Below are 22,963 nucleotides of genomic sequence, written 5' to 3'. Positions count from 1 at the left end.
CGCCACCAACGCCCTGGAGCTGGGAGTGGACATTGGTAGCCTGGACTTGACCCTGCACCTGGGCTTCCCGGGTTCCGTGGCATCGCTCTGGCAGCAGGTGGGCGGGCGTGTGGCAGTGGGGCGGGTGGGAGGAGACTGCGTCGCAGAGCGAGGGGACGGCGGTGCTGGTCCCCGCTGAGGTGCCGCAGGCGCGCGACCCAGGTGTGAGCGGATGGATGCTCGGACCACCCCTCGGTGCCAGAACTCTGTGAATGGCCCCCCACACACATCATACACGCACACACATCCACCAGGCGGGGCGGGCGGGGCGGCGGGAGCAGCCGAGCATGAGCATCCTCATCGGCTGGGAGAGCCCGCTGGACCAGTACTTCATGGCGCAGCCTGCCCGCCTCTTCGGCCGGCCCATCGAGCACGCCACCATCGACCCGGCGCAGCCCATGGTGCTGGAGGCGCACGCTGTGTGCGCTGCGGCGGAGCTCCCCCTGGTCCTGACCCCAGACCTGGACCTGGCTTGCTTCTCCACAGGTGAGGACGATGAGATTTTGTCTGAATCAGTCATGCCAGTGCTGGTGGGAAGTCTGGAGGATCTGCCACGCTCACATCCTACCGCTGCGCCCTGGCTCAACGCCCCGCTGCAGCCCTGCGTCCGGTGTGCGAGAACCTGAAGGCCAGCGGGCTGCTGGGGAGGCACCCTGGGTCGGCGGCAGACCACTCCATGCTGCACTACACGGGCCAGTTCAGCAACCCGGCCGCCAAGATCAGGTTCAGGGGATGGAGGTGACTGCCCATCCTCCAAAGGAAAACAGTAGAAGGAGCTGGCTGCAGGGGCTCATGCTCTGCACCCGAATGCAGGCTGCCCACACCTGCCAAACCCACACCTGCCAAACCCACCATGCCAAACCCGCCATGCCAAACCCACCATGCCTGCACGCTGGCACTCCCACATCCACAGTCTCAGGGCCATCGACCCGGAGCGCTTTGCCATTGTCAATGAGGCCGCGGGCGGGACGGTCCTGGAGGAGATAGAGGAGAGCAAGGCCTTCTTCGAGGTGTACGACGGAGCCGTCTACATGTACCAGGTGCGAGGGGTGGAAAGACAGGGACAGCAAACCTTATGGCATATGTCTTCCATCTAATCGAGGGATGGAAAGGACAGTGCTCGCTGGTCTTCGGCAGAGGAGGGGGCCCACGCTTTGGGGCGGCATGAGGAACGATACCATCCCAAGCTCTGCTGCTCCAACCCACGAGACCATGATGTAGAGATCACGGCCTCGTTGTCCTCCCCAGGGGCGCACCTATCTCTGCGTAAAACTGGACCTGGATGCCCGAGTGGCCATTGTGCGCCCTGCGGACGTCAAGTACTACACAGCCGTCTCCGATATGACAGAGGTGCAGGCCTGGGAAGGAAGGTGTCGGGCAGAGGGGTGGGCGCGTGAGCAGGGACCTTGTAGAATCGTCGTCGTCTGTGCCTGCTTGCCATGCGGCATACAAGCCTCCCTGCTATGGCACCCTGTAGGGGCAGACATTCGAGCAAACATCATTGGACGCCACTGCGATCCGCGCCCCCCTCCTCTCCGCAGGTGCAAGTCCAGGGCGGCATGCCGTCTTTCCCCGCTCCGCCAGCCGCCACGCCCCCGCCCCTAGATCCAGGCGTGGACGCCAAACCCGAGGAGGCTGTGCACCTGCTTTCCACCTCTGCCACCTGCGCACCTGCCACCATCACCATGCGGTTCCTGGGTTTCAAACGTGTCTGGCGCGGCAGCGGCGTCGGTGAGCACAAAGCTGGAAAGGGAGGGTAACGGTGGATTTATGCATGCTGTACCCTGCATCAATAGCAGTTGGAGAAGCAAGGGTGGTGATTGAACGGATGGCAGTGCAGATTGCTTGGGACATGGGTCGGCATGTCACTTGCAGGTTCTCCTGACCTTGCTTCCTCCCTCTGCTTGAGCCGTTTTAGATCTTATCGACCCCTGGCTCTCCCCCTCATCCGTGCCACGCAGTGTTCGACCGTGTGGAGCTCTTCCTCCCAGACATGCGCTTCAGCACGGATGCCACATACATCCGCCTGCCCCACATAGTCCGCCTGTCTCTGAGGGATGCAGGTGTGAGCAAAACGTGTGCCCTAACACCTACCTGAGCAGGCACCATGTCGACGGTCTGCAGGCAATTCAGCTCCTGTGTTTGGGGCGGAGCCAACGAGGCTCACACCACATGCGCACCAGCCCTCTCATCCAGAGCACCGCGATTCATCTGCCGCCCTGCTCCGCGCAGGCCTGGGCTTCAGGGAGAGCGTGCATGCTGCTGCGCATGCTGTGCTGAGCGTGCTCCCCCTCTTCATCATGTGCGGGTCCAACGACGTGGCGACAGGCATGCAAGGCTGGTTTGGGGTGGTGGAAGATTGGGCACGGTGATCGAGGCATTTCCCGACATGCCAGCCCCCGGAGCCCTCCAGCCCCATGACTGCCATGGCACGTTTGCCTGGGACAGAAAACTTCCCAAACATAGACCCTCCCTCCCTTTTCCTCCCACTCTCCCAGAGTGCGACAATCCATATGACACTCGGTACAAGCCGGAGCGGCTCCTTATCTACGACAAGCACCCGGGAGGCATAGGCCTGTGTGCCGCGGTGAGCATGAGGGGGTGCAAGGTTCATGAGGGTTCAAAGTTTACTTGTCAGGAGAAAGGCAGGGCTGGATAGGAGGGATTTTGCCTAGAACACCACATCGAGGGCTGCTCTGCTGAATGGCCAGCTGGACATCTGGCCCGGCCTACACCACACCTCCCAGGCAGCAGGCCTCTTTGGTCAGATCCTGATCCGGGCCCTGCAGCTGGTGGAGGCTTGCGAATGCACCTCGGACATTGGGTGCCCATGCTGTGTACAGCACGTGTCTTGCAGCCAGTACAACACAGGTGCGTCGATGAGCAGCTGTGCTTGGAGGGTGCGGCGGCATGGGACCATGCGCCTATGCTGGCAGGGAAACAAATTACAGTGCTGGCATGCAGAACCAACAAAAGGATGGCGCCCATCATGCCATTCAACCAAAGATCAACCTTGCCTGTAATAGACGCTCCACAATCCTCCCCCCTTTGCAGTGCTAAGCAAGCCTGGCGGTGTACTGGTGCTGCAGACCCTCATCAAGTGGGAGGAGGAAAGGGCTGCTCAGACCCGCCAATTGGAGCTTGCAAGGGAAGAAGGAGCTTGAATAGTGCTGATGGTGCTTCCTTAGTAGTTTTATGGTGGAGGGGAGTGAACCATGGTCTTGGTTGCAGAGGAGATGGCTGTGTGGTGCATGCGGCCTGTGGACCCAGTGCCGACGGCATCAAGGATCTCGGCCGGTATTTCATGCGTGCTCGCCCCGCGACATGAATGCTTACCAAGGACACGAGGAGGAGTATATGCTGCCTTTAAAACCCGTCCCTCGTCACTGCAACGCCCATCCGAAGGGGCATTGGTGGTAATTAGGGGCTCTCATGGCTCTCCAAGTATCGTTGGCGGGTCATGCCATCCACCCTTCCTCGGCGCATGCACCGCGTTTGCCGCGTCCATTGCGTGGCCTTTTATCTCATGGAGCTATCTCAAGGACATGCGCCTGTCCTGCGACTCGGCGCGTCGGCTCTGGGGTGAGAGGGCGAGAGGCGCATCCGCCAGCCGTGGGCGAGGTCATCTGGGCTCGGGTAGAATCCCCCGGCACCGGATCGCAGCCGCAGGCTTACAGACCTGATATCCTGCGTACAGGTAACCCCCTGGATCACAAGGTCCCTCTCATCCGAGGTGGAGGGCGATACACGCGATCTCGACGTGACAGATGAAGTCAACCAGGAACTAGACGTGAGTGGCAAGAGGTGGGGGGTGGCAGCCCAGATTCCCATGGCATGCCAGTGCTGGTCGCCTGTGCTTATCAGTAATGCTGTTGCATGGCCCCAAGCCCTCCCACTCCCCCGCGCCTTGTGACAGAGCGCTGGGTCGGATGCTGCTCAAAAGCAGGCAGAGGCAGACAGGTTGCGAGCCGCAGAGCGCTTCATGACGGTGGGGACCGGGGAGGCCGAGTGCAAGGGGTGTGGCTACACCTACGACCCCAAGAACGGTGACCCTGACTACCCAGTGTCCAAGGGCACACAATTCCAGGTGTGGGGGAGTGTGTGGAAGGGGAAAGGGAGGTGCATGGCTTGCACAGACGAGCGTCAAGGAGGTGGGGCTGCCGATGATTATGTGAAGAGGAGGCCGAACCTGCTTGCATGAGCGATTGTGCATGGCAGCGACCAGTTCCCCTCCCACGCCCACATGCACTCCTGCCTTTACCACCTTCTCCTCAAACACCTGCTCACAGAATCTCCCAGACGATTGGCAGTGCCCTGTGTGTGGCGGCCAGAAGGATATTTTCATCACCAAGCAGAAGGAGGTTGCAGGGTTTGCCGAGAACCAGGGCTATGGACTGGGGGCCAACTCCATGACTGGCGAGCAGAAGAGCCTGACGATATTTGGGTCCCTGCTCTTCTTCTTCGTCCTCTTCATCCTGGGCTACTTTTTGAACTGAGCGTGTCCATTATTGTGGTGGAGGTCTGTGTGGCAGTCACCCTTGGTTGTTGTAGAACTACCAGAGCACAGGCAGAGGCAATCCACGGGTCAGTGGGAGTGGCCAACCCTGCCTCCCAGGAGCACCTTCCTTCACTCCCTCGGCCCTAAAGGTCGGCGAAGAATGCGCCACTGGACTGCTTCTTAGCCACTTGCTTGCTGGGGATACGGTGAGCCCCCTTCCCTCGCCGCCGCTTCCTCTCCCAGGCATCCCCCTCGTCTGAAGAGGAGGACTCCTCGCTGCTGTCGCTGCCCTCGCTCGCGCCCTCTGCCGGCCCCTCGTCGCTGCCGGGCTCGGCACTTGAGCCAGACCCAAGCGCGTCGGCCTCGGGGCTGGCACTAGCCTCTGCCCCTTCCAGGACGCCCCCCCTCCCCTCCTCCGCTGGTAGACCCCTGGACATAGCGCCCTCCTCCTCCTTCTTGCCCCCCTCCTCCTCGCTTTCCTCCTCGTCGGCAAGGTCCCACAGCTTCACCGTCTGGTCGTGAGAGGCACTCGCTAGCATCTGTCCGTCGCTCCTCAGCGCCAGCCTCTCGATGGGGTAGTCTGCCGGTGAGGATGGAAGGTGGGGGGGATGGGTGGACTTAGAGGATACGACAGAGGAGACGAGGCCGCCACGCTTGCTTCATGTGTTTCCAAGCTGTCTCTACCCATAGAACAGTCAGAATAACAAATCAGAGCAGGAAGGTCAACACGCCCTGTTCCTTGAACGGATCCCAAAGACGGCTGCCCCTCCTGGACCCAGCACCAGCATGACCCAACCACTCGCCCCACCCACCCGCATGCTCCCCCAGCACTCCGACGAGCTTGTTGGGTTGGAGGCTGACGACACGCAGCATGCCGTCGCTGGACCCTGTGACAATGGTGTCCTCATCAAGCTTCACCATGGCTTCCACCGACTCCGGGTGACCTGCAGGCGGCCAGGCGGAGGGCCGAGAGCATCGGGCCGGTGATCACTGCATCGCATCCCGCCTGTTGGAACGCAGCCCCACACGCTCCTCACACGTCCCACCCTGGGTCAAGCCCCTGCCCCAGCTGCCGGATCAGCAGGGCTTGGGCCTTGCGCGTGCCATGTTCTCGCCGGTCAGGTCAGTGGCCCCAATCACCTGGGAATCGGTCGCTGCAGTCGTTCCAGTAGCCCCAGCTCCAGATATTCAGGACGCCTGTGGTGGTGCCACACACGACCTGCATGCAGTGTCGGGTGGGCAGGTTTGGGAGGGCATTTCGATCGCAGATTGCCATAGCCACGGTGGGAGTGCAGCAGGGAGCGTCTCCGTCGGGGCTAAAAGGGTTGGAGGGATTGCTGCCCCTCCCTGTATGCCAGCGAGCAGCAGTATTTTGTGCAGTGCATGAGAGCAGTCAGCCCCACTCGCCCATAATCCTCCTCCACATGAAGGAGGAAGAGATGGCAAAGGGTCGGTGGAAAAATACGCCGAAAGAGGTGCACACCTTGCGTCCGCTCTTCACAACTACCACAGACAGCAGCTCGTCATCCACGTCATCATCGCTCTTGTTCTTCACCTGCATCAGACGGAGGAGGGCATGGCATGAGTGGGGAACGCAAGTTCCCAGAGCAGCCGGATACCTGCGCCAGTAGCAGTCACCCCTTGGCGACGAAAAAGTGCCCCTCGCACGAGCCAGGCCCTCACTCAGGCCTCCCCTCGCCCCACATCCCTTCCCAATCTCGCCATGCTGCATGTAGCTCACCTTCTTGGCCCTGGGGTCCATCCTCGCCAGCGTGCCATCGCCGCTGACGGAGAGCAGGGACTGCTGGGGCTCGTGCCAGGTCATGCCCGAGACGTAGTCCCCATGGGGCGTCCAGGTGTGCACGGCCTGCATGCTGCGCAGGTCCCAGACCTTGACGGACCCTCCCTCGTCACCTGGGAGGAATGATTGAACGGGGAGGGGTTCAGGTTCCAGTTCTTGCAAGCGCCTTGAGGGTGGCTACTGTGCATGGGCCTGCATGCGTGCTTTCTTGTCGTGTGGGGTCGGGCACTTGGAGCTGTATGGGACCATCCTGGATGCAGGATGTCCTTATGGAATGCACTTCTTGACACTGTAGACCCCCCTCATAACAATTCGAAAGCCCTGCCTCCGAGCTCGTACCGCATGCCACCATGCTCCCGTTCAGAGGTCGTGCGCAGGTCAGGGAACCGTCATGCGCAGTGGGGAGGCGGCTGGACACCTGGCCGGTCTCCACGGCCACCAGCGCCAGATCCCCCTCTGACGAGGCTGCCAGGACCACCTCAGAGGAGTGGGCGGAAGGGAACGTCAGGGCGCGCAGGGATGCCCCTGGGAAGACCTCTACGCAGCTCAGGGAGGATACGCCCTCCTCTGAAATGGTGTGCAGGTGCAGGCTGCCACTGATGAGGGCCCCGGCCAGCACGGACCGTGACGGGTGCCAGCCGACATCCTGCGGTGTGGCGTCGCTGGGACCATCGGGGAGGGGAGAGTGCAGCGCAGATGGGTTTTCAAGACGGATGCCACACCGTTATAAAGCACTGCGCGCACCATGATGTCGGCGCCAAAGTCCAGGGTGTGGACTGGAGACCCGACCATGCTGGGCCTTCCTCCCGACGATAGTGCTCAGAGGCGGATACAGGTATGCATATATGTGAGACGTTATAACATTTCCGCTCTCCGTGAGGATATCTCAATCTCACAACGACGCCTGATTGCGCATGGAAGTTTTCTGTAGGCCATGCATTTCCGAACACCGGATATTTAGGGCGCGAGATCCCTGAGGGCAAGGAAGGCGGATGAAGCCTGCAAGATCCGTACATGATTTTCTTCTCGACTGGTGCAAGATTCCGTTCTTTAATAAGGGAAAACTCACCCAATTCCGAGGTAGGCGGGAAATGGGAAGCTTTCCAGGCTTTGCGCGGGGTAGCGGTTGCGAACACACAGAGCCCTAATAGGTGCGCATTCAGTCCCACCGATCACGTCCCTCGCTTGCCCATTCGCTGCAACAAAGCGGTATCTGAGCGCGGTATCGCCGCAATATAATCTCCAGGATGTCCAAGACGACCGCGCTGCTCGACGGGGCGGAGGTGCAGCCGGAGGAAGCCACCCACCCAGGTCAGCAACCGCGGGTGCGGCCCTAGTGGGTGTATGATCATGACCGCCGTCAAGCGCCTCCTGCACCTCCAGCCACCTGCTGACACAGACGATGGCACTTCAGAAGAAGAAAAGACCACCCTGCAGAGGCACATCGAGTTCTGGGTACGCCCTGTTTGTGTTTCTGGGGTCAATGCCATGTGGGTTCTGCCATGAGGGTTTTTGGCTCTGTCTTGCGGGCCAGCCCACTTTTTGGCAAGAGTTAAGTCATGTAGGCTCATGTCATGACTCATTGTCCATTAGCTTAAAGTATACTGACGTCCGCTCGGCATACCCCACAGGATCCCAAGGGGACGGGGGTGATCTGGCCGCGGGACGTCTACGCCGGGTTCCGCCGTCTCGGTTTCTCACGCGCATTCTCCACAGCCATCACTCCCATCATTTCCGGCGGACTGTCCTTCAATACCCAGACCAGCAAGATCCCAGATCCGCGTGAGTCCTCTGGCCTGGGGGGTTGGTTGGTCCAGAGTAAGCGCCCACAGCACTCTGGGGACAAACCGGTGCTGTCTCAAAGTGCCGCGCAGGGCTGGCAGAACCAGTGCATCGCCAAACCCCCTGCGACCCCTTGCCCGCTCCTGCAGGTCTCCCCGTCTACGTCGAACGCATCCACTTGGGCATTCACACCAGTGACACGGGATCTTACGACGCCAAGGGTCACTTTGACTCCAAGAGATTTGATGTGAGTTCCTGGTTGGCCATGCTGCCACTGGCTCAGTACATATCAGCATGTACGCTTCTGAGGGCGTGGCTGTGTGTTTGGAGGGAAGCCAGATGGGTATGGGCAGGTTTGCCCTGGCGTGCAGCCAGAGAGTTAGCGTGAGCTCCCTAATCCTCCCACAGCAGCCAAGCCTGCAGCCCGTCTGGATCATGACCTGAAGGTGGCATCCTCCTGAGGCAAGCTTCCCACTATGTCGCCCCCACGCAGGAGGTCTTTGCCCAGTATGATATCGGGAACAAGGGCGGCTTGACACAGGAGGAGGTCAAAGCTCTGACCAGGGGCCAGCGTGAGCCCAAGGACCCCAAGGGCTGGACTGGATGTGAGGCCGGCATGGGAGAGGTGCTGACTGGGTGCATGCCGCGATTGGAAAATGGGTGAATGATTGAAAATCACACCCAGGATAGAGGCAAGTGAGGCCAACTTTGTGGGATCAGGGGCTGTCCATACACCCACCTCCCATCAGCCTGGATCGAATGGAATATCAGCTTCCACCTGGCAGCGCGGGAGTCGCCTGATGGCAAGCTCCTGCTGTACAAGGAGGACCTTCTGGGCATCATGGACGGGACCCTGTTTCCAAAGTGCGCTTGGGTTGGGGGAGATCGGTGCCCTGGGTGGGTGAAGGGGCATGTATGGCTGTTCCCCGCGTGCCTCCCCTGCCACTGGGCCATGCCAGGTGTACAGAACACTCACTCAACCAGCCAGTATCATCCGACACTCCCACAGAATCAGCAAGGAGGTGGCGGAGGGGACGTGGGTGCGCCATGGTCACTTATCCCCGGGCCTTCGCCGTCCCTAGGGTTGACCCGAGGCCTGTCGGCAGCCAGCCAGCCTGAGCGGGGAAGGATGCTGGCACTGTAAAATACCCATGCAGACTATCACTCAACCCACCTTGCTGGAGGAAGTAGGAGAATAGAATCGATTTAGGTTCTTGTCGCACAGCATGAGAAGCAGCTGCGGTTGATCTAGCCGCTGTGGAGCTTGTGCTTGCCATCCAGCTGCATTTTGCAAAAGTGTTTTGCACATTGAGAAGCCACTGTCATCTACCATTTCTAGTCATGTTGCTGGGAAGAACCAAGAACCATGCATCTCTTATCCTTCGGGGGAATCCTGTAGCATATATATCATAGCCGATAAAGGAAATGGCTGCCGGTCTGCTAGTCAATGGCAAAGTGTCCGATTCGTTGGGCAGCGTAGGAATGCTCCAGGAAGCTGCATGAAGTCACGGGGCTTACTAACCTTGTGAGGGACATCCTTCCAAGCTTCGCCCTTGCAAACGAGCTAGAAGCTCACCACAAGCTGTCAATACAGTATAAAAAGGCAAGTGTTGTCACCTCGGGGAAGCATCGTCGGTTGTTAAGGTGCCGAAGTGTGTCGAATACTTGTCACTCAGGGACGCGACTCTTGATTGCGGATGACCAAGCCCGCGTGTCTGGACAGCGTTAACCCCGAAACAAACGTCTATCTTAATACCTCCTGTCATGAAGCGCCCGTTGGCAAACCCTGATCCGATAGGTCGAGACGAGGGTGGGTCGACACCACCAGAGACCCCAGGTACAGAGGCGTGACCTGCGCTTTAGATCACAACCTGGTGCGATACCCAATCACGAAGTGTTCACAACGTATGGCACCATCCCAATTCACACAGTTGCATTGGTTCCGCCGTGCTCAGTGCCGAATGCTCCGCCACCACCGAGGCTGAGCGGGACATGTCAACAGGCGGGCACGGCATCACGGGGCGAAGGCAGCATCTCCCTGGAAACCTCCATTGCCTGGGTGAGAGAATGTGCGGCAGTCACTCCAGGAAAATAGTTGTAATGCCAATGATCTTCCCTCCGAATCAGAGCCTACCCATTCCGTCGCATTTTCTGCAGCAATATGAATGAATCATAGAACTCTTTTCTTTATCACACACTGATATGTCCTGCCAGCACCACTTCGCCCAGTGTGCCCACTGGTCAATCACAACATAGTATATTGCTTTTGCATCCCCAATATCTACCAATAAGCCTTTGTAGAAGACCATGCACCCAAACATTGTTGTCAAGTAGTAGCCCGCAATTGCACGACAATCTGCACAGACTTCTTATTGTGCGAAGAAGAATGTGTTGAGGAGGGTTCCGACTGGAAGGTTTTCATTTCAGTCATCAGCACACTGGGGATGCATGAGAACAGAAGCTTGGGTGGTGGATTGTCAGACTTGGTCCAGCATGTCTGCACGTGTTGCAATCAGCGGCCGGCATTGCTTGCCCACATCATTATTACGGACGTACGTAACACTTTGCTTCGGACAAATCGAACGACAATAAAGCAATTTGTGTCTTAAAAACCATAGATAAATATTAAATCATTGCTTGATTTCGCTCACAATTACGGCGGAGTAGCGCTGCGTGCGGTGAGAGCCCCCTCTCTTTCCTCGCATGAATGTCTCGGGAAAAAATCCATCCACTGGGAGACTGAGACTAGGTGTCAGCCCTTCTTTAACTGTGAAGCAATCCCATACTTGTCACGCTACCTATCCTTATAATGTTTTGAAGGACTCCAGTGGTCCGGGTCCCGACCGACTGGCTGCAGGAGGTGGCACCATCCTTGATGGTCAGTTTTCGGCCTTCATGCAGCTGGTCAGACTGTGTCCAGGGACGACCGGGGTCGGGACACCCCCATAACTTAAAACTGACATACTCTGTAATCGCCCCGCTGCCTTCCCCAGTCGCAGATAGTATAATTATTATTTAATTGGTGGGGTACGACTACGTTCCGTAGGGAACTCCGTCTGAGGGCTAAGAGCTCGCCTAAACGCACCGCACGCCGGCTTCCTCCTCAGAACTCTCAGCATCCATGGCTTGCCCACCGGTGACTCCACGCTCCTCTGAGCGCATGATGCATGGCTCGGCTTGCCTGTCAGATGCATCGGAAGATGCGTACGGCACGCCAGGTACGTGGAGATGGGGCATGAGCTGGACCCGGGCATCGCGAGACGGGCACCTCCACTCCTGCCATGGCCACACCCTTTCAATTAAATTAAACGCAGGCAGCATCAGCACCCCTCTTGCTCCTCCCCCCGCTCCGCGTGGGGCGCGGCTTGAGCCTTGGAAGGTCCTCCGGGATGCCGCCCCCGACTCGTCTGAGAGCACGTGCAGCGAGGACGTCCTGCACACTTCGATCGCATGGGTCCGAGAGGTGGCCAGGCGCGTCTGATCTGCCCCCAATCGTCGTTTGCGCCTTCGATTTGATGGAGACTGCCTGCAGTTTCTCCGATACACAATAATTTTAAATCCCTTCCTGTTTGAATTCAAGCTGCTCTCTGTGTTCCCTCCCTGTCCCCACCCCATCCACCCCCCACCCATCATTGCTGCGATTGCTACCCCATTCTTGCAGCTTCCAGCGTGAACCTGTTTCTTCCCTAAAATTTTTGCCTTTTCCCCCTTGTCATTTCCCAAGCCACACTTACCCTCTCAAGCTTCGTGCTGTCGCGCATTGTACAGCTCCCCATGCATTGCCATTCAGCCCATGTGTAAGGCACCACAATCTCCGGCTGGGGGTGCGCTTGGTCAGTACCGCCGCCCCCTCCCGCGAGGGCCGCCCCTCCCTCGCGCAGCGGGGCGCCGTGGCGGCTGCAGCTCCGGCGGGGCCGACGCAGGCCCTGCCGTGGTCGGCGGTCCCTCCACCCAGTCCTCCCAGCTCTTCTGGGCTCCGGCTGCCTGCTCCTCGGCCGTCCCACCGCCGGCAGCCCTCCTCCTTCGCTTGCGAGCCGAAGCGCTCGCGTCCAGCAGCAGGGGCGGCCCAGCAGCGCCAGCGCCAGTTAGCTGGGCAGGGGGCGGTGCTCCGGGCTGCGTACTCGGTCTGGGTGCATCTCCTTGCGAGCCTGCAACTCCAGCAGCGGGCCGGGGTGTGAGATCTGAGATGGCAGGCGCGCCTGTGGCTGGATCAGCGGGCGGGCCTGAACTTGTTGCAGCTGGCGGGCATGTGGCTCGGTCCGCAGGCCCACCAGCAGCCGCCTCCGCCGTGTCCAGCACGGGGACGTGCGCTGCTGCTCCGGCGAGCCCCTTGAGCGACCCATCGCACCGTCGCTGCGCCATGCTTCCCGCTGTCCCAAGCCCAGATCTGCCAGCTCCCGGAGGCACCGCGGCTGTGGCTGCCTGCCTCGCATGCACGGCGAGGAAAGCAGGCTTGGTGGTGGGCTGAGGCAGGGCAACAAGCGGGGGATGTGCAGGGGCGGTCGCGCAGCGTCCCGGCGATGCTCCTCCTCTGCCAGGTCCTGGCCGCGCAGCCGCGGCCAGCCCTGTCCCTGCGGAGGGTTCTGGGCGCGCTGGGACGGGCGTCGTCGCTGCTCGCGCACGCTCCTCCGGCTCACACCGGGCCGCCCTGGGCTTCAGGGAGAGGGCGGGCAGCGCGTGTGCGAGCACCCGCGGGCCAGGCTCTTCTTCTGGCGGGGCAAGGGGCGGCTCCCTCATCAAGCCCAGGCCCACAGAACCCCTGACCACCGGCTCGCCCAGGTCCTCCCCCTCCTCCCCGGCCGCCAGGCCGTCGCTCGGCCCACGCGGCGCGTGTGGCGCGCGGCACCCGCTCCCCTCTCCCGGGGCCCCTGCCAGGTCCACCTCGACGGCGAGCCACTGCACGGCCGCGTCCGGGTCGCGGTCGGACCCCGGCAGCGGCTGCAGCAGCCAGCGGTCGGAGGCGGCGGCAGCGTCGGCCTCAAGCTGGGCCCCGGGCTCGCAGGCCAGGGCCGGCACGCCCCCCGCCGGCCAGGCACAGCTCAGCGCGGCGGGGAGGCCCGCCCCCGGCGCGCCGGCGGAGGCCGGGCGCGCGCTGCGCGGCAGCGACGGCGCCAGCTCCATGACGGTGCCGTAGACCCCCACCACGTCCAGCAGCAGCTGGCTGCACAGGACCTGCGGCGGCGGTGTGGGTTATAGAATTGGCATAGGGGTGGGGGTCGCGGGTCGCTGGTTGGAGGGGTGACGGGGGGAATACATGATGGGGATCAACCGGCTACGGGCGTGTCCTTGAGCTGTCACCACCCCGACCACCAGGGAGGCGAGCGCGCGCGGGCCCGAGAGCACCCACCCAGATGCGTCCAAGGAGGGACAGGCAGGTGAGGCACAGCGGCACGAAGAAGGTGAGTGCCAGCTGGGCCGCCAGCTGGCGCGCGGCGCGTTGCAGGGCCCCCAGGAGGCGGGGGACGAGGCGGGCGGCCGCGAGGAGGCGCTGCAGCACCGACATGGCGGCCTGGTGGCTGGGGAGGAGCCTCTGCTCGTGCCTGCACCAGGGGCAGGTGCATGTGGATGTGTTTGTATGTATGTGAGTGAGGGGAGGCTTCAGCGTGAACTGCTGGCGTCGCATGCACACTTCAAGACAGCACGATCATGCTGGAACTGCTGCGCCTGGGACCTGTGCCGTATCACTCACCCGAGCGACAGGTGCATGCTGATGGTGGGGAGCGCGTGGCGGCTCGCGCCGGCCTGCAGGGCGTCGTGGAGGGCACGCAGCGCGGCGTCCAGCTGCAGGGATGCCAACGAGCGCAGGCCCCGCCTGACCTGCGGGGAGGGCATGGTGGACTCTGAAAATGTGCATGATGGCCGTGTGACGATTCGGACAACATGAAGCCTGGTGGCGAGTGTGACTCACCTCGCGCAGCTGCTGAAAGTATTTGGCGTGCCGGTGCTGGTGCTTGTTCCGGTACAGCAGGCGGTCCAGCACCATCGTCTCCATGTCAAGCATGGGGTGCACGAGGGGATTCTCCTGTTGGGAATCGTACAGGTCATGACCTGGATTGTCTTGCTCGAGAGCATCGATGGCACAGCAGCAAAATCTCGGCACTGTACCTTCGTGCCCGTCAGGCCGAGGCCCCGAGCGGCCGGGGCGTGCCGCGCCCAATCGGACGTCACTGTGCAGTGTAGCCGCTCCAGCACCACCATTTTGCTTTCGTTTTCCACAACAAACCATGGTGGGATGATCTGGGTCTCCCCCATGCGCTTGCGACCGACAAGTACCTTGCTCACCGGCGCGCCCGCGCCCGCTTTCCTCGCAAAATACCGAATCTCCCCTTAGCTGTCCAAACCTGACGTCGCAGGGCACGCCAAGCAGGCTGCTCCAAGGCAGCCCGATCAGCCGACTTCACTCCTGCGCAGCGAAGCACGTGATTGTAACAGCTCGGGCATAGCCCCGCGCGGTTAGCAGGTCCCAGGAGCGTGGCGAAGCGCGCACCTCGCCAGATAGCGGAAAGGCCCCGTCCCGGACCTCCATGGCCATCCATCGCCCGCCCTGACTTTTGGACTGGATCCGGGCCTCGAGTTTATCCCAGCTATTCGATTTCTGCCCGACGACCGTCGGGATCTGTCGGTGCGTGCGTGGTGGATTGCCCCTGGACCCTCACTCAAGGTTGGGTGACGTGCCAGCCCCATATCCCGGCCCACGCGCAGGCCATGACATCGCTGCCGTCCCCGCTGTCGGCCTGCCCCGACCCCAAAGTCGCAGACCTGGTCCTGGCGGTCAGGGCCTGCCCAGAGAGCGCCGGGGCGTGGTGGGCCCTCCTGGCCTGCCTGGAGGCCCGGCCCCTGCCCGGCCTGGACCTGCTGCAGGTCTACACGCAAGCCACCCATGCCGTGCCCCGCCAGGGGAACCAAGGCTCCGACGCCTACGTTCGTCTCTGGCTGGGCTTTGCCCGCCAGCAGTGGTGCGTTGGAGTGAGCTTGAGAGAGGGCATGTCGAGCGACAGTGGGCCCACTGCACCCAGGGCGCCCTCAGGGTTTTTGAGCGTCATGCCGGGGTCCAGGACCCGTGCTCTCCCCCACCTCCCACCACCACACCCCGCACCCCCACCCCCCCCCCTCCCCCGCGCCTGTATCATCCAGGCACCGGGATTGCGACGACGCGCGCGACACGCTGAAGACGCTGCGCCGTCAGGCGATCGGGAGCAGCTCCCCCCTGCTCTTCCTGGAGTGGGCGGCGCTGGAGTGGGATTCCGGCGCGCGGGACCGGGCCTCCGCCGTCCTGGCTAAGGGCCTGCGGGACGGCGCCCAACCGCCGGCCGCGCTGGAGGCGGCCCTGGCCGACGTGGCGGCTGGGGTCTGGAGCCCGGTGCCCCTCTGGCAGCAGTCCGCCGCGTCGGCGGGGCCGCACACGGCCGCGCTGACCTGCACCGCCAGCACCTACGAGGCCTTCGTGACCCCAGGCGCCGAGGCGGAGAGACCCGCGCGGGCCAGCCACACACACACACTGGTGAGCGCGGCCTTGCTGGGACCAGGCTATCCCTTTCATGGGTGTGGGAGAGGATGAGGGCTGGTGTGATATGAGGAGGGTGCGGTGCGCGGCACCTGCCTGCACCCCAAGCATAGGCTTGATAACAACGATTCAGGGCAGCGGGAGGCGCCCCGATGCAGGGCGCGTGTGGCCCTGCCGCAGCGCCGCGGCGCCGTGGCGCTGGGCCTCCTGAGGCATGTGCGCGCCCCGATACTTCCCACGCCCCCGCCCCTGAGACCCTCCTGCATGCTCACCCCCACACAGGAGGCCCTCGTGCCCTCAGGACTCCCGCCGGACTCTGGCGCCCCTGGCCGGCCCCTCCCCGGCTCCAGTCTGGTGGACCGTGGGGCAGCATGCGCGGGCGTCGAGGCGGCCCGGGGTCCCGCGCTGCTTGCCCGCCTCTGCGCCGGCGCGCCTGGCTCGGCGACCGGCCCTGGCGGTCTCGGCCAGGGCGCCGGGGCGCCGGGCACCGCGCTGAGCCGCGGCAGCGCCTCCTCCTCCTCCTCCAGGGGCTCCGAGGAGGCCACGGTGTGCATGGGCGGGCGGCAGTCCGGCCCCGGCCTCAGCCGCCTCGGCGGGGCGGCCAACGAGGACACCATCGTCGTGCGGCGCTGCCTTGCGCGCCGCACGCCGCAGTCCGCCACGCTGCCCCTGCAGCGGCCGGGATTCCTCACAGAAGGCCCGCATGTGGAGCCCGCAGAGCCCGCAGCGGCGACGCCATCGGCAGCGGGGATGGCAGGCGCGAGTAGGATGACGCCAGCAGGGGGGCATGCAGCAGCGTCGGCGACCCCGAACGAAGCACAAGCTCCCGGTCCTGCACGGGGCAGCCGCGCCGCGGCGGTGCCAGGAGGATCGGCGCCTCCCTTGCCGCCCGTCGCAGAGCGCAACCTGCTCAGGCCGCGACGCATGGGTGAGTGGAATGGGGGTGCTGGGCTGGGAAGGCGGGTCGAGGGGGAGTGTGGTGTCGTGGAGACTCTGCCGATTGCTCAAAAGCGGCACAGACTCACCCTCCCACCGCCCGCTCCGTCCGTGACATGCAGGTGTGCTGGGGAGGGCGCTGCGCGTGGCTCCTGGTTCAGACTCGGCGAACGAGCCCGCGGCGGGGGACGCAGCGGCGGCAGGGAAGGAGACTGGGACCAAGGTCGGCGAGGCACACACAGACATTCGGTCGGCAGGCGAGGCGACGGACCTGAAGCGCAAGGCGGCGGCGCCAGGCGCAGGAGGGGAGGCGGCGTGCAAGCGTGCCACGGGCCCCCCGCCCAGCCCCGGCGACGCGCCTGGCGGCAGCCGCGGGCCCGCACTCGAGGCGAGGGGGCGAGCAGACGCAGGGCCCGGCGCCGGGCCCCCTCTCCGCACGCTCGCAGGCCCCAGGCCGGGCCAGCTGGTGCTGGACGCGGGCGACCTGCCGGCGGACGGGCCCGGCGGCGGGTCGATGGTGCGGCGCCAGCCGCCGGCGGTGGACGAGGAAGAGACCGCGCCCGTGCTCCTCAGCAAGCTGGCGGCGCGGGTGCGGGGTGGGCGGCAGAGCCTGGCACCGGCCAAGATGCACAGGGTGAGGCTGGTCTGAGCCCGGCGCGGGAGGGGGGCCTGGGACTCGTGCCTTGAATGGGATCGAATGTGTCTGCTCTGCGCCGTCCTCGGTCTAGACCTCACAGGTCGTCCCCTCGCACGCCCATCAGCCCACGAGTGTCGTGACTTCACCCGCTGGACCCTCCGTGAAGCATCCACACCTCTGTGCCCCCCCACCGCACGCCCACTCACGAGCACAGGTGGTGCTGGAGGCTGGCGAGCAGACGCCGGGGTCGGGGGGCGAGGAGGCGGAGGAGGCCACGCTGCCGCTGCAGCCTGGCGCGGCACGGCGCGGCCAGGTGAATGCCGTCCCGGCGGGCAGGGGCGACGTCGTCGTCCGCGGCGGCACCACCCTCCCCGCAGCCGCCGGGGGCCGGCCTGCGGTGCCCCGGGGCCCCGCCGCGGAGAGCGACGCGCGCCCGGACCCCGCGAGCGACGCTCGCCTGGCCGCTGCGGAGACGGCGCCGCAGCGGCCCTCCCAGGGTCAGCCCATGGGCCCTCCGCCCCCCAAAGCCCCCGCATCCCAGCGGTGAGGGTTGTGTGGGGGGTGGGGCGCGAAGTGAAGACCAGGCACCCGATGCACCGAGAGAAGAGTGTCTGATAGCATGCAGGATCAGGGCCCCGCACTTTCCCTCCCCCGCCACCGGCTCCCACCAACCAGTGCTTCCCTCCGGCACGCAGGGACCGGAACAATGCCAGCCTGGTCTCCTCTGGTAGGAGGGTGGTGGAGGACGACAATACCGTGGTGGTCAAGGGCATCAGCTACACCAAGCTGGAGTGTGTGGGACGCGGGGGGAGCAGCAAGGTGCGACCCCAGTGGTGACGGGGCGGCGCAGGTTTCCTGTTACTGAACCCCCGAGGCTCGGACGAGATCAGCAAGATTGTGTTGAATCCCGAGCAGGACGAGGGAACACCCCACTGACAACCCACCCCCACCCTCTACCACTCTCACGCAGGTCTACAAGGTGATGGCCCCGAACCGCAAGATATTCGCCCTGAAGCGCATCAGGCTCACCGTGAGTGTGTGTTCGTTTGGGTGCGGTGAATCCAGCTACGATGGACTTCCTTGCCGTGGCAAGGGCGAGGGCTGCATGGATTGGGGGGTCTTGAGGTTCTGCTGCGCCAAGGTGTCACCCACAAACCATCAGTTCTCCCCTCGAGGAACAGGGCCGCGACTCCGAGGCGGCGGCCGGCTTCATCGACGAGATCACGCTGCTCAACTCCCTGCGTGGCAAGTCCAACATCATCCAGCTCATCGATGCAGAGGTGAATTGGGAGGGAGGAGGGAAGCGGTGGCCTCTTCAGTCGCACAGGCCCAGGGAGAGAGGGATGGTTCAGGCCCTGTGCCGGCCGCCTGGCAAGGCAGGGCTGATATTCAGCTCTGCATCCGGCCATTTTCCGCCCTGCTGTCTTCTCGATCCAAGGTTGGCAACCCTCCCCAACCCTCCCATTTCCCACCCCCCGTCTTTCAAAGGTGTACCGGGCCGAGGGCATAATCTTCATGGTGCTGGAGTGCGGGGAGATCGACCTCGCCCGCCTGCTGCAGAAGCGCGAGGCGGCGCGGAAGGAACACGACGGCGGCGCTGCATCGCTCGACGAGAATTTCATCCGGCTGTACTGGGAGCAGATGTTGCGAGTGAGGATCGGAAAGAGGGGAGGGGGGGCCTGGAGGATACAGCCAAGGCAGAGGAGCCAGGGTTCCGGCGCTGCCTTGGCGTGCAGGGGTGAGAGCGTGGTCCAATGGTGCAGTCCAGGCCGCCCTACGCCTGGCCACTCCCCTGTTCAAGCCCTCCCCCACCGCTATCTCCCACCACATTTACCATTCATTCATCACCTCCACCACCCCAGGCTGTGCACACGATCCATGAGGTCCGCATAGTGCACTCCGACATCAAGCCTGCCAACTTCCTGGTGGTGGAGGGCCAGCTGAAGCTCATCGACTTTGGCATCGCAAAGGCCATCCAGTCCGGTGTGTGTCTTGCGACTGTGGGGGGCGAGGGGTCTGGAGGGCCGCTCTCATGGCCGCCATGCATGTATGATTGGGACGCCCCCGCTTCGCCCTGAGTCTGGGGGAGGAGCGTGCATGACGCAGAGGCCACGCCGAGTGGCGGTGGGCAGCGTCCTTCGGCCTCAGTTGAGGACCCACCCCTCTCCCTGGCGTCACCCAAGCAGTGGCGTGCAGCCTCTTCCTGTCACTCCGCCCTCTGGCTGGCCTGCATGCCCGCCATCCTCACTCCCATCCCTCCCCGTGCCACACACATGCACAGACACGACGTCCATCGCTCGTGAGAGCCAGGTCGGGACGCTGAACTACATGAGCCCGGAAGCCATCCTGGGCGGGCAGAACAACATCAAGGGTGGCCCGCCCATGAAGGTGGGCTGGGTGGAGCGCAGGGTGGGTTCCAGGCTCATGGCTGGGGAACGGTGCCTCGCGTGTTGCAATGTACTCTGTCTGCTGGACCATGTTTGTGTTGTGGCTTCACCTCAAAAGGAATCGGGGGCTGGGTGATGGGTTTGGCTCTCTGCCGCATACCTCGATTCCCTCGATCTCCCAACCTTAAACACCCCAAGTTCCACCCCCGCATGTGCCTTACCCCAACCCTACACCACCCCCGCCCTCACGCAGGTCGGTCGCGCCTCCGACATCTGGAGCCTGGGCTGCATCCTGTATCAGATGGTATACGGCGCCACCCCCTTCAGCCACCTGCCCTTCATCCAGAAGATGCACGCCATCATCGACCCGAGTCACGCCATCGCCTTTCCGCCCCTGCCCAACCCCGCGCTGGCAGAGGTGCTGCGGCGCTGCCTGGACCGCGAGCCCAAGACCCGCGTCTCCATGCGCGAGCTGCTGGCACACCCCTTCCTGCGTCCCGTCACGGCCGCGCCCGAGGGCGCCGGCGGCATGCCCGCCACCCCCGCGCCGCGCCGCGGCCGCGTCGAGCTCAGCGTGGAGCAGCTGGAGCGCCTGATGCTCAAGCTGGCGCGGGCGGGGGTGGGCGCGGGGGGCGAGGAGCTCGCCACGCTCTCCCCTGGGGAACGGTGCCTCGCGTGTTGCAATGCACTCTGTCTGTTGGACCATGTTTGTGTTGTGGCTTCACCTCAAAAGGAATCGGGGGCTGGGTGATGGGTTTGGCTCTCTGCCGCACACCTCGATTCCCTCGATCTCCCAACCTTGAACACCCCAAGTTCCACCCCCGCATGTGCCTTACCCCAACCCCACACCACCCCCGCCCCCACGCAGGTCGGTCGCGCCTCCGACATCTGGAGCCTGGGCTGCATCCTGTATCAGATGGTGTACGGCGCCACCCCCTTCAGCCACCTGCCCTTCATCCAGAAGATGCACGCCATCATCGACCCGAGCCACGCCATCGCCTTCCCGCCCCTGCCCAACCCCGCGCTGGCAGAGGTGCTGCGGCGCTGCCTGGTCCGCGACCCCAAGACCCGCATCTCCATGCGCGAGCTGCTGGCACACCCCTTCCTGCGTCCCGTCACGGCCGCGCCCGAGGGCGCCGGCGGCACGCCCGCCACCCCCGCGCCGCGCCGCGGCCGCGTCGAGCTCAGCGTGGAGCAGCTGGAGCGCCTGATGCTCAAGCTGGCGCGGGCGGGGGTGGGCGCGGGGGGCGAGGAGCTCGCCACGCTCTCCCCCCAGGCTGTGCACACGATCCATGAGGTCCGCATAGTGCACTCCGACATCAAGCCTGCCAACTTCCTGGTGGTGGAGGGCCAGCTGAAGCTCATCGACTTTGGCATCGCAAAGGCCATCCAGTCCGGTGTGTGTCTTGCGACTGTGGGGGGCGAGGGGTCTGGAGGGCCGCTCTCATGGCCGCCATGCATGTATGATTGGGACGCCCCCGCTTCGCCCTGAGTCTGGGGGAGGAGCGTGCATGACGCAGAGGCCACGCCGAGTGGCGGTGGGCAGCGTCCTTCGGCCTCAGTTGAGGACCCACCCCTCTCCCTGGCGTCACCCAAGCAGTGGCGTGCAGCCTCTTCCTGTCACTCCGCCCTCTGGCTGGCCTGCATGCCCGCCATCCTCACTCCCATCCCTCCCCGTGCCACACACATGCACAGACACGACGTCCATCGCTCGTGAGAGCCAGGTCGGGACGCTGAACTACATGAGCCCGGAAGCCATCCTGGGCGGGCAAAACAACATCAAGGGTGGCCCGCCCATGAAGGTGGGCTGGGTGGAGCGCAGGGTGGGTTCCAGGCTCATGGCTGGGGAACGGTGCCTCGCGTGTTGCAATGCACTCTGTCTGTTGGACCATGTTTGTGTTGTGGCTTCACCTCAAAAGGAATCGGGGGCTGGGTGATGGGTTTGGCTCTCTGCCGCATACCTCGATTCCCTCGATCTCCCAACCTTAAACACCCCAAGTTCCACCCCCGCATGTGCCTTACCCCAACCCTACACCACCCCCGCCCTCACGCAGGTCGGTCGCGCCTCCGACATCTGGAGCCTGGGCTGCATCCTGTATCAGATGGTGTACGGCGCCACCCCCTTCAGCCACCTGCCCTTCATCCAGAAGATGCACGCCATCATCGACCCGAGTCACGCCATCGCCTTTCCGCCCCTGCCCAACCCCGCGCTGGCAGAGGTGCTGCGGCGCTGCCTGGACCGCGAGCCCAAGCCCCGCGTCTCCATGCGCGAGCTGCTGGCACACCCCTTCCTGCGTCCCGTCACGGCCGCGCCCGAGGGCGCCGGCGGCATGCCCGCCACCCCCGCGCCGCGCCGCGGCCGCGTCGAGCTCAGCGTGGAGCAGCTGGAGCGCCTGATGCTCAAGCTGGCGCGGGCGGGGGTGGGCGCGGGGGGCGAGGAGCTCGCCACGCTCTCCCGGCAGGTGTTCAGCCAGCTCAGCGCGGGGCTGTCCCCGCAGCTGCCCAGCACACGCAGCGTGGGCAGAGCGGCGCGGGGCGGCGGGTCGGAGGCAGGCGATGGGGCCCGGAGGGGGGTGATGACAGGCGCGGGGCCCAGTCGGCTTGCAGGCGGGGGGGCTGGGACGCCGGACCCCGGTCCTGGGGCCGCGGTCTCGCCATCGACTGATGCCCCAGGCTCGTCTGCCCCGGGGCCGCAAGGCAGTGGAGTGGCCGCCCAGGCGGCGAGGGCGGCCGCCTCGCGGGCGGCGGCGCGCGCCGTCGCGCTCGCCGCGCTGGAAAGCGGGGCGTCCGACGGCGCAACATCAAAGACCACCGCCCCGCGCGCCCCGCTGCACCCCATCTCGCAGACGGCGCTGGCGACGCAAGCGGCTGCGCTACGCCGTGTCAACCCTCAGGCGGCCAAGCCCCGCGCCGCGGAGCCGGCGGCGGGGTCGCTGGAGGACAAGCTGCGGCGCGGCTTGCAGCGCTTCAATTTCGAGGGCGTGGCCGACGCTGCGCAGGGTACCTCCGGCAGCCCCTGAGCCCCAGCATGCATCCGCGACATATTTGACGCTTGTGGGCAAGGTTGGGGGATCCCAGCGCTGGAGCAGACGAGGGGACGGCTGGGTGACCAAATTCGTCCCCTTCCAGCCATGCGTGTGCATGCATGCCTTGCAGTGTGTGGAGGAAGCTTACAATAGGGGAGGGCATGCTCGTCGACCGGCAGCCAGCGACGTGGAGGGGCGTGGGACTGGCACTGCATTGAAGAGCACGTACAGCGAGGCAGGGGAGGGGACACACTGCTCCTCTCAGCACCATGCAAAGGAGACACATTGGGAAAGTGCTGCCCAGCATGAATATGGCCGGAGCCCCGAATGTACCGTGTTGGGTTTGGGACCAG

General features: G+C 64.0%; 7 protein-coding genes across 7 annotated transcripts; 5 read left to right on the top strand and 2 right to left on the bottom strand.

The window, feature by feature from the left end:
* Positions 1 to 326: 326 nt before the first annotated feature.
* On the top strand, positions 327 to 3,203 carry F751_5766 (Putative ATP-dependent helicase HRQ1; the record flags this gene model as incomplete). Its single annotated transcript, XM_011404079.1, has 9 exons — positions 327 to 525; positions 639 to 777; positions 953 to 1,079; positions 1,288 to 1,389; positions 1,581 to 1,770; positions 2,001 to 2,102; positions 2,538 to 2,626; positions 2,787 to 2,910; positions 3,094 to 3,203. The coding sequence occupies 9 exons, from the start codon at positions 327 to 329 to the stop codon at positions 3,201 to 3,203; spliced, it is 1,182 nt and encodes a 393-aa protein (XP_011402381.1).
* An 818-nt stretch (positions 3,204 to 4,021) lies between these two features.
* F751_5765 (Rubredoxin) lies at positions 4,022 to 4,535 on the top strand (the record flags this gene model as incomplete). The annotated part of the gene is made up of 2 exons (XM_011404078.1): positions 4,022 to 4,126; positions 4,329 to 4,535. The coding sequence occupies 2 exons, from the start codon at positions 4,022 to 4,024 to the stop codon at positions 4,533 to 4,535; spliced, it is 312 nt and encodes a 103-aa protein (XP_011402380.1).
* A 145-nt stretch (positions 4,536 to 4,680) lies between these two features.
* On the bottom strand, positions 4,681 to 7,130 carry F751_5764 (WD repeat-containing protein JIP5; the record flags this gene model as incomplete). The annotated part of the gene is made up of 8 exons (XM_011404077.1): positions 4,681 to 4,966; positions 5,039 to 5,117; positions 5,350 to 5,481; positions 5,678 to 5,756; positions 6,021 to 6,092; positions 6,279 to 6,451; positions 6,678 to 6,984; positions 7,083 to 7,130. 8 exons carry the CDS (start codon positions 7,128 to 7,130, stop codon positions 4,681 to 4,683), a joined length of 1,176 nt encoding a protein of 391 aa, XP_011402379.1.
* A 552-nt stretch (positions 7,131 to 7,682) lies between these two features.
* On the top strand, positions 7,683 to 9,202 carry F751_5763 (hypothetical protein; the record flags this gene model as incomplete). Its single annotated transcript, XM_011404076.1, has 6 exons — positions 7,683 to 7,793; positions 7,970 to 8,120; positions 8,270 to 8,367; positions 8,614 to 8,725; positions 8,870 to 8,984; positions 9,130 to 9,202. The coding sequence occupies 6 exons, from the start codon at positions 7,683 to 7,685 to the stop codon at positions 9,200 to 9,202; spliced, it is 660 nt and encodes a 219-aa protein (XP_011402378.1).
* Positions 9,203 to 9,884: 682 nt separating this feature from the next.
* F751_5762 (hypothetical protein) lies at positions 9,885 to 10,215 on the top strand (the record flags this gene model as incomplete). Its single annotated transcript, XM_011404075.1, has 2 exons — positions 9,885 to 9,957; positions 10,052 to 10,215. The coding sequence occupies 2 exons, from the start codon at positions 9,885 to 9,887 to the stop codon at positions 10,213 to 10,215; spliced, it is 237 nt and encodes a 78-aa protein (XP_011402377.1).
* A 1,990-nt stretch (positions 10,216 to 12,205) lies between these two features.
* F751_5761 (hypothetical protein) lies at positions 12,206 to 14,121 on the bottom strand (the record flags this gene model as incomplete). Its single annotated transcript, XM_011404074.1, has 5 exons — positions 12,206 to 12,301; positions 13,245 to 13,292; positions 13,468 to 13,660; positions 13,810 to 13,937; positions 14,029 to 14,121. The coding sequence occupies 5 exons, from the start codon at positions 14,119 to 14,121 to the stop codon at positions 12,206 to 12,208; spliced, it is 558 nt and encodes a 185-aa protein (XP_011402376.1).
* Positions 14,122 to 14,825: 704 nt separating this feature from the next.
* F751_5760 (putative serine/threonine-protein kinase mps1) lies at positions 14,826 to 22,604 on the top strand (the record flags this gene model as incomplete). Its single annotated transcript, XM_011404073.1, has 18 exons — positions 14,826 to 15,076; positions 15,255 to 15,621; positions 15,907 to 16,387; positions 16,523 to 16,552; positions 16,683 to 17,194; positions 17,412 to 17,510; positions 17,873 to 18,016; positions 18,168 to 18,227; positions 18,379 to 18,477; positions 18,686 to 18,847; positions 19,060 to 19,180; positions 19,479 to 19,606; positions 19,838 to 20,041; positions 20,453 to 20,617; positions 20,861 to 20,981; positions 21,280 to 21,407; positions 21,639 to 21,803; positions 22,047 to 22,604. 18 exons carry the CDS (start codon positions 14,826 to 14,828, stop codon positions 22,602 to 22,604), a joined length of 3,795 nt encoding a protein of 1,264 aa, XP_011402375.1.
* Between the last annotated feature and the right edge of the window lie 359 nt (positions 22,605 to 22,963).

The sequence above is a fragment of the Auxenochlorella protothecoides genome (assembly GCF_000733215.1).
Source record: "Auxenochlorella protothecoides strain 0710 unplaced genomic scaffold scaffold7, whole genome shotgun sequence".
Lineage (NCBI taxonomy): Eukaryota > Viridiplantae > Chlorophyta > Trebouxiophyceae > Chlorellales > Chlorellaceae > Auxenochlorella > Auxenochlorella protothecoides.
The sequence above is the reverse complement of the archived record's forward strand: the minus strand, read 5'-3'. Positions and strand labels throughout refer to the sequence as shown.